The sequence below is a fragment of the Anguilla anguilla genome, chromosome 2, assembly GCF_013347855.1.
Source record: "Anguilla anguilla isolate fAngAng1 chromosome 2, fAngAng1.pri, whole genome shotgun sequence".
In the NCBI taxonomy this organism is placed as follows: Eukaryota; Metazoa; Chordata; class Actinopteri; order Anguilliformes; family Anguillidae; genus Anguilla; species Anguilla anguilla.
The window spans coordinates 2750895-2766660 of record NC_049202.1 but is presented as its reverse complement, the minus strand read 5'-3'; the positions used below and the strand labels follow the sequence as shown (position 1 = coordinate 2766660).

Genomic DNA, 15766 nt, shown 5'->3' with positions numbered 1-15766 from the left:
CACAAGCATAATATTAATTGAGAATAATTGCTGGATATTCAAAAACTGTTAGAAAGTTAGGATGGATAGGTAGGCTGTGCTGTGTTTTCCAAAGAAACTGTGCAATGTTACATTATATGGGATACTTTTGTGGAGTGCACTTGATTAAATTAAAATCATACTACACCCTGTTGCAGAAACACACTTGAGATAATGGCTGAATCTTTTTTGTTGATTTAAAAAAAATAAATAAACAGAAGGCTTCAGATCAGCTTGATCATTTAATGTAATCTTTTAAAAATAATTGAAAGCAAGCAAGCCAGTCTCATTCTGCAGATTAATGGTCACAATACCAAGCTTATAGTAAGAAGAACATAATAACATGTTACTAACACACAACATGTAAATGTAGTAACTGGAATATTTTTCTGAAATTTAAAGTAATTGTGTTGTAACTCATCCATTATAAGGGCTTAGACCAAGAATCCACTACGTTAGTTTTGCCTTTGCACAGCACGGCTGTGACGCTGTCTACGCAGGTGGCCCAAAAAACAAAAACAGCGGTGAAAGCCACGCGATGCAATTTGAGAGGCATGCCTCACACCTTGACTCAGAATGAGCGAAAGTGTTTGTGGGCGTTCGTTCGCCTTCGCCAACAAAGGGAAGCGGGCAGCTTGCAGTCGAGGCATCGGAATCTCCGCGGACACCGTTCCTCCGCTAAATCATTCCGCTACAGCACGCATCTCATTACAAGCGCGGTGACGTCATGTCAGCTTCACTTCTGTGAATACAATTACATATTTCATTTTATTAAATAAGATACGGAGTAATCTTATTGACCTTCGACGCCATTGTGCTGATGCGTTATGTATCTTTGTTTCTCATCAATTAACTCTACATAGTACACAGAGTTTAGACATGGCTTCACGTCCGTTTATTTGTAAAAGAAAATATTTACGGATGAAGCAAGGTGTTAATATGATATTTCACTGTTGCACTGTGGGTAATGTAGAAGCAAATTCAATGAAGCAAATTCAGTGAATCTGTTTTAAGCTATTAATCTCAGACAGTGGTCTCCTAATTATCAGTGACAATTGCCTTTAGTGCGTACTGCGTACTCAGCTGCTGGCTTAAACGAAAAAAATAACCACCAGTTTCTTCACCAACAAGCAGTATTTACCGGAGATTTAACATCTGCGTACTCAGCTGCTGGTATGGCAAGCAAATTATTATTTTTTTAAATTAAATTAAATTAAATACATTTTTAAAAAACTAATTTGAGAACCTAGTTTATGGCATATGGTGACCGGTGTGCTAAGACATCCTGGTCTCATTTCTTGGCCATGGTGTAGTTCAAGGTCAGATGTAAATCTATTGTACTGGTGTGACAGGCATGAGACTGTGTTCATAATATGACTCAAGGTTAAGCATCAATACTAAAAAAAATTTTTTTAAAGTTAAAACTTAAAAGCTGGCCTTTAGAGTAAAACTTTCCTCAAAGTAGAGTTTTATATACTCTCAGAGTGGGCCTGGGGCGGGCAAAGCCCTTTTTAAGTGAATATGGACAGGTAGAGACGGTCTTTGAAGCTAGATAAAAGAAAGCTGGCTCTTTGTGCTGATGGGTTGAAATCAGATGACAGTGAGGCCCAATCTGGGGGCCAGGCTGTCAGACGGTGAACAGAACTGTTCGCAAAAACACAACTGAGCCGCATTTAAGCTACTGTTCTAGCAAGAGTGCACCTGTGAGATCTGTGTGAAAGCGACACCTGTCAGGCTGTTAAAACTATAGCCTGTAAATGTGAAATCGCATACTGTAAAAGTATCATAAAATATCAGGGTTTCCCCCAGGAAAACAGCTAGTGCCTCAGAGGGTAAGCAGCGGTGGTGTGGCATGGTGAGTTGTGAGGCCTATAGCCTACACAAAACACGACTACACAATGGCAACTTCGTTAAATAGCACACAGCTTTCCAATTGTTCAACGTGGGATTTTAGAGAGCTTACTCAGAGCCTCTATACTGTAAATACCTGGAGGAAACTATGAATCTATTATAAACGTATTCTGGATGCTGTAGTTACCTTTTTAAAAATGATCCGTTTTAAACATATTCCTTACCAGAACCTGGCAGCAAACATAACATACTGATGGATGCTTATAATGGGCCTTAAAACTTAGAGAGGTCAAATTTTAAGCTAGTTTAGTGGAAAAGTTGACTCCAGAATGGCTTATCAGTACCAAAATGTTTTAGAAACATGATTTTGGGGGCTGTCTGGGTAGTGTAGAGGTAAAAGCACTGGGTTCAATCCCTGGCAGCGGTACATCCGGCTTGGCCAGACGTTCCTACGAGCACAGTTGGCAGTGTTCGCGGGTGGGAAGCCAGTGAGGGTATGAGTCCTGATCGTTGCATTAGCGATACCTACTGGTTGGTCGGGGCTCCTGTTCCGCGGGGAGGGGATCTGGGGGAGATAGCGTGAACCTCCGCATGCGTTACGCTCTCCCAGTGAAACTCCTCGCTGTCAGGTGAAAAGAAGCGGCCGGTGACTTCACATATATCGGAGAAGGCATGTGGTAGTCTACACCCTCCCCAGACCGACAGAGGATAGCACATCGACCAGGACTGTGTGATACACACAGGGAATTGGTATAACAACTAAATTGGGGAGAAAATGGGAGAAAAATTGGAAAAAAAAGAAACATGATTTTCTCAGGATTTGCTGATATTTCTCAGCAAACACCACGTTATGAGCCAAACCTGTCCTTCCACAACAGTGCCACCACGTCAGGGGCTCTTAACTGAGAACAGAAATTCTGTCATATTGAGCTACATTTTTACAACTTTTAGATTTTTAAAACTATAATAATCTGTCCATTAATGATTTTGTGAGCAATGCTGCTTTAGTCATACTTTCAGTTGTAACAGAGCATTATTATGAGTTAAAGCTGGTGCTGTCGTGAATGATTTATGCTGTTTATGCTGTATTTGAACATATTAACTTGTCTAAAGCTCTGTAACGAGTAGCACGCATGGAATGCGCAAAGCAAGTTCTGTCAGGAAACTCAAAATCGCAGCCGACCAATCGGTCGGCCCCAGTAACCGCATACTCACACGTTTCCATGATCAACCAATTGCTTACACACGGCACCTTTCTCTTACCCGTCCAATCACAGGCACACATCACCAATTTGAGCACCTATTTAAACCAACAATCGGATCTCTCAGTGCTGCTGCTTTTGCATGCTTCACTGCCACTGCTTAGAATTGTGCTCACCCTCCACCACCCCAGCACCACCTGTTGTTTGGATCTGCTTCTAGATACTGGGGGGTTTCTGGTATTCCTCCTGTTTAGTAGGGGAGATGTGTAGTACTCTCTGTTAGATAGGGTAGTGCACGCACCACTACCTGAGGCAGATCCATCCGGCGCCGAACCAAATGTGTATTTACGTATTCATGTAATACGTGAGTTGTCCTGTCTGAGATGTATCTATGTTTGATGCTTCCTCTTGACCAGGACTGGAAAATGAGATTTTGCATTCCCAGTGAAGGACAAATAAATAAAAAATAAAGGATAAGTTCTTAATTATAAGATATATAAGCAAATCATTATTTTATATATATGGAAGTCTTGCAGGTTTTTCACTTTCTTGTGGATATTTTTCTTGTGAATCCTGATCAATGAGGGATGCTTTGAAATTTCAAAGTTTAAACTCAAATAATTAAAGAAATTAATTAGTTGAAATATGTAGTTAATGTCATTAAAATGTATGAAATTACTGTGACTATTGTTGACTTCAAGTTGGATGGCAGAGTTTTTATTGGGCAGTACTGGCAATAAACCAAACCCTAATACAAGATAGCATCTAACTCACATTAGCTGCTGGCTAATTTGTCATGGACCTGTAACACACACTCTCTCTGTTTAACAGTTAACATGGAATGGACAACTTAACAACAAAAAGACAGTAACTACCGGGGGGAGCTCTGGAGCGTCTGGGAACGGTAAGCATAAACTCTGTCTTGTTGGGATTCTTTGATAGTCGATGGCACCAATCGGGTAATAGGGACGGGAAAACGTTATTTGCCAGCGACCAAATAATTTATGCCGAGCATTGAGGCTAATATATGAAAGTGACGAAGCACAAACCTCAGCTTCATCATGAAGAAGTGATTCAGCAGTACAAACTCTGGAAATTGTGGTAGCGATACTCCAAATTTAAATAGCTTATGGATGCTTTGTATTTACGCATTGGAATGCTCAGATCGTAGAAACATCGCCCCCATCTGCTAGCTGTGAATAATTACAACCACAGCCCTCCTCACTGTTTAAGAGTGACTGTGGACCATTACGATATTCCACTGGCTAGGAAATTAGTCACTGTTGTTGTGCTACGTTATGTCTGAACAACAATATATACTGCATTTAATTATGAATTATTGTTTTATTAATTTTAATAGCAACAGAACTATAGTAGTAGAATGAAGACACTCATTTTATTATACATAAATGATATGTATATATTTAGAATTTAATTATCAAAGTAGTTTCAATAAGTTATATTATTTAGTCAGTGTAATGGTAAATTAAACCAATCGTGAAACTGTTTAAAGTACAGCTATTTAAATACTTAGTGTACTTAACAAATTCCCAGCACTGGGTTGATATTATTTACTTGAGAGTCTTCATTCAGACGGAGCACACGGTGGTTATGCGGACATAATTGGAACTCAGGTCTTTATAAGTGGTACTTTTCTAATATTACTTTCCTTTCACCACAGTTGTAACTGAGACCGTAACCACCACTACTAGACTTACAACTCTACCTCCAAGTAAGTTTTCCAAGAAGTTTATCCAATGAAAATCGGCACTAGCCTGTGGTTTTTAAGTATTACAAAACTATACACTACATTTGACTCCACCATATGTCTGTTACCTTGGTTATAAATATCTGGGACGATACTATATAAAGGCATAGATATATATTTTTTTAAAGACAAAAAAAAAAAAGATCAAGAATCATGGCCCTCGAAGCACGTAGCAGGTTAAATTGCTTAATATTACTCACATTTGATAGAAGGAAATGTGTGCGTCTCCACTCGGGTTTATTAAATTGCTTTGTAATCCACCAGAGGGCGCCAGTGCCGCCGTTAGCAGTCAAAAGACTGCGTCCTCAGAAAGTTCTGGGGGGGCGGTACTAGTGGAGAAGAAAATCATCACAGTGAGCAGTAGCGGCAGCAGCAGCAATGCCACAACCAGTGAGTGAGGCCAACCCTCCACCCTGTTGCCCTTTCGTTACGTGGCTGTGAATAGAGAAACACAGAATGGGAACCTCACCATTTTGGGAATGTACAGCAGATATAAGGCTTTGGCCTCTTGCATGTGACACAAGTACAACATTATACGATTACAAGCGATAAGTGATGAAGTCACATTACATACAATGGTCAATGAGATGAAAATAACATCCTCAGAGATTTCACTCACCTCCCAAAAGGGCAGATTCAGGTTTCATTTAACAAGGGGTGGTGGGGCAGAGGTAAAAATACGAATTTAGTACCTCCAAGTTCACATCTGAATCTGCATGTCTGAAAATGCATGTCTGCTCCATCTCTCTACAGCTATGCGAGTTGAGACAAAGTTAATTTACTTCATTCTCTTGGCTGTGATGTTGCATGTGTTGCATGTATAACTGGGAAATTTCACATTTAACATTGTACGTTCTACAATAGCAAACTGTGTTGGATTTGTTTGGCAGCAAAATAAATTTGGCATGGGTATGGGATGAACCCTCTTGTATTTGCCAGTGCTGATATCTATGAAGGCCCATGATTTTGTGAAATGGTGGGCCAAAGTTGTTTTTATTTCATGAGCCAGTTTTTTAATTAAATTATTGCATTGTTTCCAATGAGTAATCTAGGCAAGGGGATGTACCACTTCACTGTATTACATGAATGATTATGCCTTTCATAGACTAATAAATTAAAAAAATCAGTTTTCAGAGCCTGGACATGTTTTGTTGGCTTTCTTATAAATTCCATAATTACAGTAACTGAGATTCTGTCTCTGGTGCTCACCAGCATCTGGAGGGCTTTCTATTGGAGTGTCTGCTGCCTCTGGAGAAGCAGGAGGTGCAGGAGGAGTCGTAACAATCAGCTCAGGAGGCACTACCACAGCAGGAGTTTCTACAGGAGGAGCTTCTGCCAGAAGAGGGTCCGCAGGTATTGTTACTGTCACAAGCGCGACCACAACAGGAGTTTCTACAGGAGGAGGTTCCGCAGAAAAAGGCATCGTTACTGTCACAAGCGCGACCACCTCAGGAGTTTCTACAGGAGGAGGTACCACAGGAAAAGGCATCGTTTCTGTCGCAAGCACTACCACCTCAGGAGTTTCTACAGGAGGAGGCTCCACAGGAAAAGGCATTGTTACTGTTGCAAGCACTACCACCTCAGGAGTTTCTACAGGAGGAGGTTCCACAGGAAGAGGCATCGTTACTGTTGGAACCTCTACCACAGCAGGAGGTTCTACAGGAGGAGGTTCTGCCAGGAGGGGCTCCAGAGGCACCATCCCTGTCGTGAGCACCTCCTCGGGAGGCGCCATGGCAACCATTTCCACGGGCATGTCGGGGGTCACCTCGACGGGGTTCACCTCGACGGGGTTCTCGTCAGGAGGAGGCATGGGAGGAGGCCTGGGAGGTGGCATGGGGGGAGGCATGGGAGGAGGCATCGGAGGCGGCACGGGGATGAGCACCGTAACCATGACGACCGCCACCAAGGGGAGCTACAGCTCGGGCGGGTCGGGGGGGCAGAAGAGGACGCACGGCTCCTCCCCCTCCTCCCCCAGCTACTCCCCCGTCCCCGCGGAGAGGAAGATGGTGATAAACCGCTCGATGGGGTATGCAGGTGAGGACGTCAAGGGGGGAGTCCCAGAACCCGCGTTTGAAAACCATTTGACTATAATACACAGAACCATCTCTCAGCTAAGTATTCCAGTGCTGACCAACTCAATACTGACACTAATATGGTGACTGACATTGCTCAGTATTCATACTGATAGTTATGTGACAACGTGCATAAACAAACAAAAAAAAGTTTCATTTTGTTCATTTTTTAATCTCCAGTAGCGAAGAGTGATGTGAAATGTTCACGCGCATACATGTCATGTAATCAACACTAAAACCTCTCTTTCACCCCTCTTTCATTTAGAAAGTTCCAGTGAGACCTCTTCCCCAGAATATACGAGAAAGGACTATGGTATGCTTCACTAACCATTTCAGAGCATATTCAAATATAACAAATGAGTCCTGTTTAAATACTGTGCTCACTAGGGAGTGTGTTTTTAGATCTGGTTTTGAATGAATGTGGTTATTGATTTTGGACAACATACAGTGGTACATTTTTATTTTTAAAATCAAAATTGCTTTAAAAATCAAAGTTGTTTTGCAGCTGTAATGCGATTTTGTGTTTTTTGGGGGTACAACCCTGAACCCCTACTTCTCAGGGGCTGCAGCTGTGAGCCAGTGCTGTACCCCTTTATCGTGTGTCTCCTTTATGAGGTCATCACTATGTAGCCCCCAATCAGCCCCTGGCCAATCAGAACCTGCCCAATCAGCCCCTGGCCAATCAGCCCCTGGCTGAGTTCACATTTTTGACCGTTTTATCGTTTCAGGCACAGCTTCCAGCAGGGGGAGGACCCAGACCCGAGGTACGCTCTGATTGGTCGCCTGCACCTCCCAGACTTCCTGGGAGATCCACGTTACTTTGTACTACTCTGGAGAATGTTAAAACAAATGTATTCATTGTAAAATGAAGAAAAAAATTTAGAAAAAAGGTGATGGCAATAATTAAAAGATGTGAAAATCAAACCGACAATAAAATATGGAGCACCCACAATAAAAGAACGATCAACATCTTACATTCAGTTAAACACAAGTTTATATAAGTGCATCTTTAAAAGGTTTTTTATTATTATTTTGAATTATGTTAAATTCAGAAACAGGAGAAATACTTGTGCATGTTCTGTCCACTCCGGATACAAGCGTGAGTTCATGAGTGGTGGAATTACAGTGGTGTGTGGTACAGTGCTGATCTCTAAAAAGACTTTCTCTAACCCCACAGAGAGCGAGATTAGGGCAAGACTGCAGAGTGCCTCACCGTCCACCAGATGTGAGTCCATCATAATAAAATGCTGAAAATGAAAATAAAACGAACCGTTCATGCCAATGGAATGACATAAGACGGGGATACTCAAATCCGGTCCTCGAATCCAGGTCCGGCCCTGGTTTTCATTCTTCCCAGGTTATTAACTGAACTGAATTAGTGCTGCCGATTGGCCAGACTGTCTCCCGGGTGACGTGAGGGTGGAAACCGAGCAGTTATTGGCCCTCGAGGACCGTGATTTGAGTAACACATTTCACACGGCACAGGTTTGCCTAGCCACTCTTACTTCCTGTTCATGGAAGTCAATAGTTTTTGGAAGCCAGTGACGTGATGGATTCTGAAGACTACGAACACAAATGACTAAATTGTCATTTAGTCTTTTGTGTTCATTCAGTGTCCCCTGGTTGTTATAATCTGGTCTTAGTGTAGGACGAAGTTGAATTCCCAAAGATATGCCAAACTGCTGTCATTCTGAAAGACCTTAGAATGCTACCGTTAGACACAACGTTGCTTTGTTTGTCATCAATTATGTTGTCAGAATCTCACAGTGATGCAGCCAAGAATTATGAGCGTAATCACTGCTGTGGTACTGTCACCGTAACCATGGCGAATATGTGAATGGTGATGCTGTGGAGTTGTGCGGTGCTGTGTTACTGACCGAGGCTTTGCGGGACAGGGACGGAGCTGGATGACGTGAAGAGGCTCTTGAAGGGGAGCCGCTCCTGCAGCATCAGCCCTCCCCGCTCCCCGACCAACACCCTGCCCATCCCCAAAAAAAAAGCCACTCTGGAACGGGTAGTCACTGAGGGGAGCCAGTCAGGTAAACACACACACACACACACACACACACACGCTTTTGAACCAGGCCCTGGTTTTACAGTCAGGCTAAAAGTGCTACCCAGGCGTTGCGAGCTCGTCCGACGGTCACGTCATGTTTTTTTTGTCGTCGTTTTTTGGCTCTCGTTCCTCTCTTAACCCCTTTGCTTGTTTCCCTCGCCTTCTCAGGGCAGTACGAGGCCTCCGACCTGCAGTCTATCTTCTGGAGCAACTCGAACGCTAACTACGGCTTCAGCAACGCAAACAACATGGGAGGTGGGCATCAAACTGCAGCCTGAGCAGAGTGCTGCCCCTACTGTGTGTGTGGTGTGTGTGTGTGTGTGTGTGTGTGTTTGTGTGTGTGCGCGCGTGTGTGTGTGTGGTGTGTGTGTGTGTGTGTGTGTGTGTTTGTGTGTGTGCGCGCGCTTGTGTGTGTGTGTGTGTGTGTGAGTGTGTTTGGGTGTGTGTGCGCGCTTGTGTGTGTGTGTGTGTTTGTGTGTGTGTGTGCGCTTGGGTGTGTGTGTGCGTGCGTGCGTGTGTGTGTGTTTAGGTGTGTGTGCGCGCTTGTGTGTGTGTGTGTGTGTGTGTGTGTGTGTGAGTGTGTTTGGGTGTGTGTGCGCGCTTGTGTGTGTGTGTGTGTGTGTGAGTGTGTTTGTGTGTGTGTGCGCGCTTGTGTGTGTGTGTGTGTGTGTGCGTGCGTGTGTGTGTGCGTGCATGCATGTGATTGCGTCTCTCTGAATGCCTCTTTCTTAAATCCACTGTTTGTTCAGCACTTCAGGGAATCCCGAATAACCTGGCTCTGTCTGGAGGGGCTGGGAACGCCGGCGTGAACACCGGCGGCATGGGTCAGTGCCACTCCACAACCCCACACCGCCAGCCACACACTGCAGCCACACACCGACCAGCCACACACTGCAGCCACACACCGACCAGCCACACACTGCAGCCACACACCGACCAGCCACACACTGCAGCCACACACCGACCAGCCACACACTGCAGTACCACACCGCCAGCCACACACTGCAGCACCACACCGACCAGCCACACACTGACCAGCCACACACCGCCAGCCACACACTGCAGCCACACACCGACCAGCCACACACTGCAGCCACACACCGACCAGCCACACACTGCAGCCACACACCGACCAGCCACACACTGCAGTACCACACCGCCAGCCACACACTGCAGCCACACACCGACCAGCCACACACTGCAGCCACACACCGACCAGCCACACACTGCAGCCACACACCGACCAGCCACACACTGCAGCCACACACTGCAGCCACACACCGACCAGCCACACACTGCAGCCACACACCGACCAGCCACACACTGCAGCCACACACCGACCAGCCACACACTGCAGCCACACACCGACCAGCCACACACTGCAGTACCACACCGCCAGCCACACACTGCAGCACCACACCGACCAGCCACACACTGACCAGCCACACACCGCCAGCCACACACTGCAGCCACACACCGACCAGCCACACACTGCAGCCACACACCGACCAGCCACACACTGCAGCCACACACCGACCAGCCACACACTGCAGTACCACACCGCCAGCCACACACTGCAGCCACACACCGACCAGCCACACACTGCAGCCACACACCGACCAGCCACACACTGCAGCCACACACCGACCAGCCACACACTGCAGCCACACACTGCAGCCACACACCGACCAGCCACACACTGCAGCCACACACCGACCAGCCACACACTGCAGCCACACACCGACCAGCCACACACTGCAGCCACACACCGACCAGCCACACACTGCAGTACCACACCGCCAGCCACACACTGCAGCCACACACTGCAGCCACACACCGACCAGCCACACACTGCAGCCACACACCGCAGCCACACACCGCCAGCCACACACTGCAGCCACACACCGACCAGCCACACACTGCAGTACCACACCGCCAGCCACACACTGCAGCACCACACCAACCAGCCACACACTGACCAGCCACACACTGACCAGCCACACACTCCCCTCACTCAAGACTTTTCAGACGCTTTCGATGCAGTACATAATTGAAACTGCTGGTTATTACGTACAAATTCACGTACAAAAACTTACAAACATGAGTTCTCTCTCTCTCTCTTTCAGTATATGGTGTTATGAATAACCTCAGTTCCGCCGGCGGTGGTGTTCTAACTGCGAATGGAGTCAACACCAATGCAGGTATGTCATGCAATACCTGACCAAGCCTGCAGATGGTGCCAATGAGAAATGCAACGCCAGTAATGCATGTAAACCTCCACATACGTCTCAGAAATCAATAAGAAGTGGAAGATAAATAAGCAATGTTCCTTTAGTCTCATTCCTTGAATTCAAAGCTGAAAGCATTTCAGCGGACAACATTAAAAGGGTTTTTACATTCGATCTATATTTAGAATTAGTTTTTTCATTCTTGACATGATGATGAAGTTGAAAATCGAATATTATCAATGGTTACAATTGGATTCAAATGGTTGAGGGTATGAGGATAGACCCAATGAGTTCAAACAACCTTTATATTGTCATTATCATACAGTCATAACTTTGTTCAGTCGAGGGGGAAAAAAAAACAATTATTGAGGCAAAGAGTTAGTTGTTTTTCTGTTGCTCCAGCGCTGCATCTATAGAACTGTGTCGAGAGCTGCTTTCCTTTTTGGGGCTTCAGTCTTTACCTGTTTTTGAACGATTCGCCGGTGTAACGTGCGTGCGCTTAGCATGTGTCTTCTCTCCCGTTTGTCCGCGTGCCGTATCCGCGCTCTGCAGTGTACGGAGGTCCGAAGAACATGCCCACCGGCCCCGCAATCAGCGCGCCGGGCATCTCCGCTGCGACAGGTGCGTCCGGAACCCTAAACGGGAACCACAAATTCTCACCCCAAAACTACAAAAGATGAATTATAGATAATACCTCAAAAGAGAGCATTTTAGAGCTCTTTAGGTGTGTAAGATTTTGACCGGCCCGCCCGGCCTTGCTCTGCAGTGGCTCCCAGCGGTCCAATGGGTGACGACGTCTTCCTGAAAGATTACAAGTACGTGAGCCGGGAGAAGGAGAACGTTCCGGCCAAGAAGGAGTCGGACGTCCTGGTCTCGGCCATCGACAGCGGCAAGCAGTTCCGCAGCGCGCCGCCGGTCAGCAGCAGCACCGGCTCAGGTGAGTTCACCTTGGTCGTCGTGTCTACCTCACCTGGGCAGTGCCACCTGGAAAAAAGACACGGTGTTTATTAGCATTACCCGGGTCTGTGCCAGCAATGGCCAGTGAAGTGGAAGTGGAGTGTTTTTTTTTTTTTTTTCAGGTCGCACAATCATGTGGGATCTTTCATACTGAACTGGTCTTTCATCATGTAGACATATTTAAATGTATGGAAAGTATTCAGAAATAATTTTTGTAATTCTTTTTAATATTTATGATGTTAAAAAGTTAAAAAAATCTTTATAGGCTTGTATAAATTTCCCTGATTTCTAGTACAGTACATGCTATGCAATAGTTTAATGTGTGTGTGTGTGCGTGTTTTATATCCTTTTCTGAAGATTCCTTGAAGAAGGACAAGAAGGTATCCGGCTCCATTGATGGACCCCTGAGTGCAGACACCTTCTGTAAGAGCGCAGCGTATTCTATACCAAATATATAAAAATATGTACACATATTTGTAGCTGTCTGTTTTTTTCTTTTATCTTTTTAAAGAAAAGGATCTTTAGGTTTGAGTTGTATTGATGTGGGCATGCCACATTCAGTTGTATATTCTGTTGTACGGCACACACTACAGATTATACTCCATTTTGAGTTTTTCGTGTGTCCATTTTCTTCATGGAAGCAACCACATTTTTTTTCAAACGTATTTTTTCCCACAGATACGTCTGAGAAGATGCCTGCAAAAGACAAGGCAGCACATGCAGGTATGTGAGCACAGTTTATCAAGCTAGCCAAAGTCACATTATCTCACAGGACACTGGCTGACTGATTGACTGACTGGCTGGCTGGTTGGCTGACTTGACTGGCTGGCTGGTTGGCTGACTGACTGGCTGGCTGACTGGCTGGCTGACTGACTGACTGGCTGGCTGGCTGGTTGACTGACTGGCTGACTGACTGGCTGGCTGACTGACTGGCTGGCAGGCAGGCTGGCTGACTGGCTGGCTGGCAGGCTGGCTGACTGACTGGCTGGCTGGCTGGCTGGCAGGCTGACTGACTGACTGACTGGCAGGCTGGCTGACTGACTGACTGACTGTGTTATTCTCCTGTCATGCCCTGTAAGAGGTCCGCCAGGAGAATGGAGGCCTGGATGGTCTCTGCGGAGGTGGGACCTGCTGTTCCTGGTGGAAATGGCTGTTGGCTCTGCTCCTCACCCTGCTGCTCCTCCTGGGCCTCCTGATTGGACTCATTGCACTTGGTAAGATTTTGAATGGAGAAGAGAGAAAAAAACCTGTGCTACGGGGTCACTGTTGGTGCAAAAGGACAATCAAAACAGGCCTACGTGCTCATTTTATTTACCCTGAATTTTATTGAACACTATCAAGCATTATTTACTTTTACAGTCTGATTCCATCGCACTGCAGTTCTCAGTTAGCTGGCTTGATGGCCAGCAGCATAACAATGACAGTATCTACAGAAGAATATATTGAAAATATTTGATATAATTGAAAATTGTGATTTTGGGAAAAGTACTTCAGCATTTTTTATAAATTAAATTAAAAAGCACTAACATGTTAGCATTAGCATTAACATTTGTTAGCATTGGCCTTATCATTAGCACTAACATTTTGTATTAGCATTAGCCTTAACTTTAGAACTAACATCTCTGTTAGCATTAGCCTTATCATTAGCATTAACATTTGTTACATTAGCCTTTCCATTAGCATTAACATATGTTAGCATTAGCCTTATAATTGCCATTAACGTTTCTGTTAGCATTTGCCTTTCCATTAGTATTAACATACCTGTTCGCATTAGCCTCTTCTGTCCTTCACCAGTTTGTTTTTTCCTCTCTCCAGCGGAGGAGGTGAAGCGGCTGAAGGCGAGGGTCGACGCCCTCGAGGGGGCCTCCAGCGCCCACACAAGTCGCCTCTCGTCGGGCGTCAACATCATCGACCCCCTGGACTCCACGTACGTGCAGCGCACCGGCCTGGCGAGGACGGACAACACGGTCGACCTGGGCACCCAGCCTGGCACGGACAGTGCCGCCCTGCAGAAGACCGTCCAGCTGCTGCTGAGGAATGAGCTTCAATCTGAGTCTATGAGAGGTACTAGAGCACCGCAATCTGCATATAGGGCGTGAGACAATTAGCCTTAACATTAGCACTAACATTTTTGTTAGCATTAGTATTATCATTAGCTCTGGCATTTCTGTTAGCGTTAGCTTTACCATTAGCTCTGGCATTTCTGTTAGCATTAGCCTTATCATTAGCTCTGGCATTTCTGTTAGCATATTAGCCTTATCATTAGCACTAACATTTCTGTTAGCATTAGCCTTATCATTAGCACTAATTTTTTCTGTTAGTATTAGCCAGACAATTATGCGTGAAAGTCACAGGCTTGTTTCTAGTGCCACCAAGCTCAATCAGTAATAAATCAACCAACCAATCGACCACTTAATACCAGCCAGCCAATAAGCAGGTGATTCTATAGATGAAAATGCGTTACAAAACAATGCAGATAAATGAATAGCATGACTATTCTACCATAAATCTTTGTATATGAGAGAGAGTTCAGAAAAGTCCGTGTCCACAGATTCAAATCTCCTGCACAGTGGAATACTGTGGTATCCAGTTATAAACATGTGATGAATATGATTAAAGCTTGAAATATAAGTGCAAGATTATCCTCTGTCGCTTTTTCCCTTTACCTTCACAGTACACCTTGCCTCCTCGATCAAAGGAGAGAGAGGGGAGCCGGGACCTAAAGGTAAGGTCACCTGGCCGGGTTCACAGTACCTGCCCAGGTACAGAAGCTAATGCGCATGTGCTGCGGCAAACACATTGAATTTGTTTTTAAGCATGGTTGTCTCAAAGATGCGCTCCAAATAGCTATGCAATATTTTGATTCCCCTTACATTTTATCATTTTTACATTTTATTTTTTATTTAATTACATTTAAAAATATATTTATAAATGTAACATTTTATTGACATTTACTTTTTATTAAATCCTTTCCTTACATTATTTACATTTTGTTTCAGGTGATACTGGAAGTCCTGGTCCTCCGGGTGTTAAAGGTGAGGTCTTCACTCATGTTGTGGCTCACGATGCAAGTTTTTAACAGCCCTGGCTGTGCTTATATGGTTGAAGGAGTAGTGTCAAACAGGCCCTGTGTCATATCATGTCACAGCAAGCAAAAAATACACCACTGCACTAAAACGTACAACACTACAATGATGCATATGTGTTTTTTAACACACATTTTTATTCATTTTTAGGTGATCTGGGTTCACCAGGTGGTCAAGGTAAGAACAGTCACCTTTAGGCTGAAGAGTCTCCACAAGGGGAAGCTATTGGGGTGTTATGTAAGCGTGGCACTTCACACCAGTGGTACTGTGTGCCCTTATTTATTGAGTTAGTTATTAATTTACTCACTCATTTAAACAAACCCGAGGGTTTCAGCTTGCTTCTGCCGTCTCTGTCTTTCAGGTCCCCCAGGTCTCATCGGACACCCTGGGCAGGAAGGGCCACGTGGACCAAAAGGAAGTTCAGGTACGGAGAGGTGATGATGGACGAGGCAGCAGGTGGCACATATTATTGGGCTGTGGGGGTGGTGGGGGGTGGGGTGGGGTGGGTGGAGCGAGGGGTTGGAACAG

General features: G+C 45.1%; 1 protein-coding gene across 1 annotated transcript in view; it reads left to right on the top strand.

Annotated features, from left to right (window-relative positions):
- Nucleotides 1-15766, top strand: part of col17a1a (collagen, type XVII, alpha 1a) — a 33004-nt gene that overhangs the window by 611 nt on the left and 16627 nt on the right. Inside the window, exons 3-23 of the mRNA XM_035406925.1 lie at nt 3903-3975; nt 4753-4803; nt 5104-5229; nt 6052-6873; nt 7177-7224; nt 7640-7675; nt 8089-8136; nt 8807-8950; nt 9136-9222; nt 9717-9791; nt 11094-11168; nt 11748-11816; nt 11962-12132; nt 12510-12575; nt 12831-12875; nt 13232-13366; nt 13968-14216; nt 14827-14877; nt 15152-15187; nt 15389-15415; nt 15600-15662. Coding sequence (XP_035262816.1) covers nt 3903-3975; nt 4753-4803; nt 5104-5229; nt 6052-6873; nt 7177-7224; nt 7640-7675; nt 8089-8136; nt 8807-8950; nt 9136-9222; nt 9717-9791; nt 11094-11168; nt 11748-11816; nt 11962-12132; nt 12510-12575; nt 12831-12875; nt 13232-13366; nt 13968-14216; nt 14827-14877; nt 15152-15187; nt 15389-15415; nt 15600-15662 — 2497 coding nt within the window. The remainder of the gene's footprint in view (nt 1-3902; nt 3976-4752; nt 4804-5103; nt 5230-6051; nt 6874-7176; nt 7225-7639; nt 7676-8088; nt 8137-8806; nt 8951-9135; nt 9223-9716; nt 9792-11093; nt 11169-11747; nt 11817-11961; nt 12133-12509; nt 12576-12830; nt 12876-13231; nt 13367-13967; nt 14217-14826; nt 14878-15151; nt 15188-15388; nt 15416-15599; nt 15663-15766) is intronic.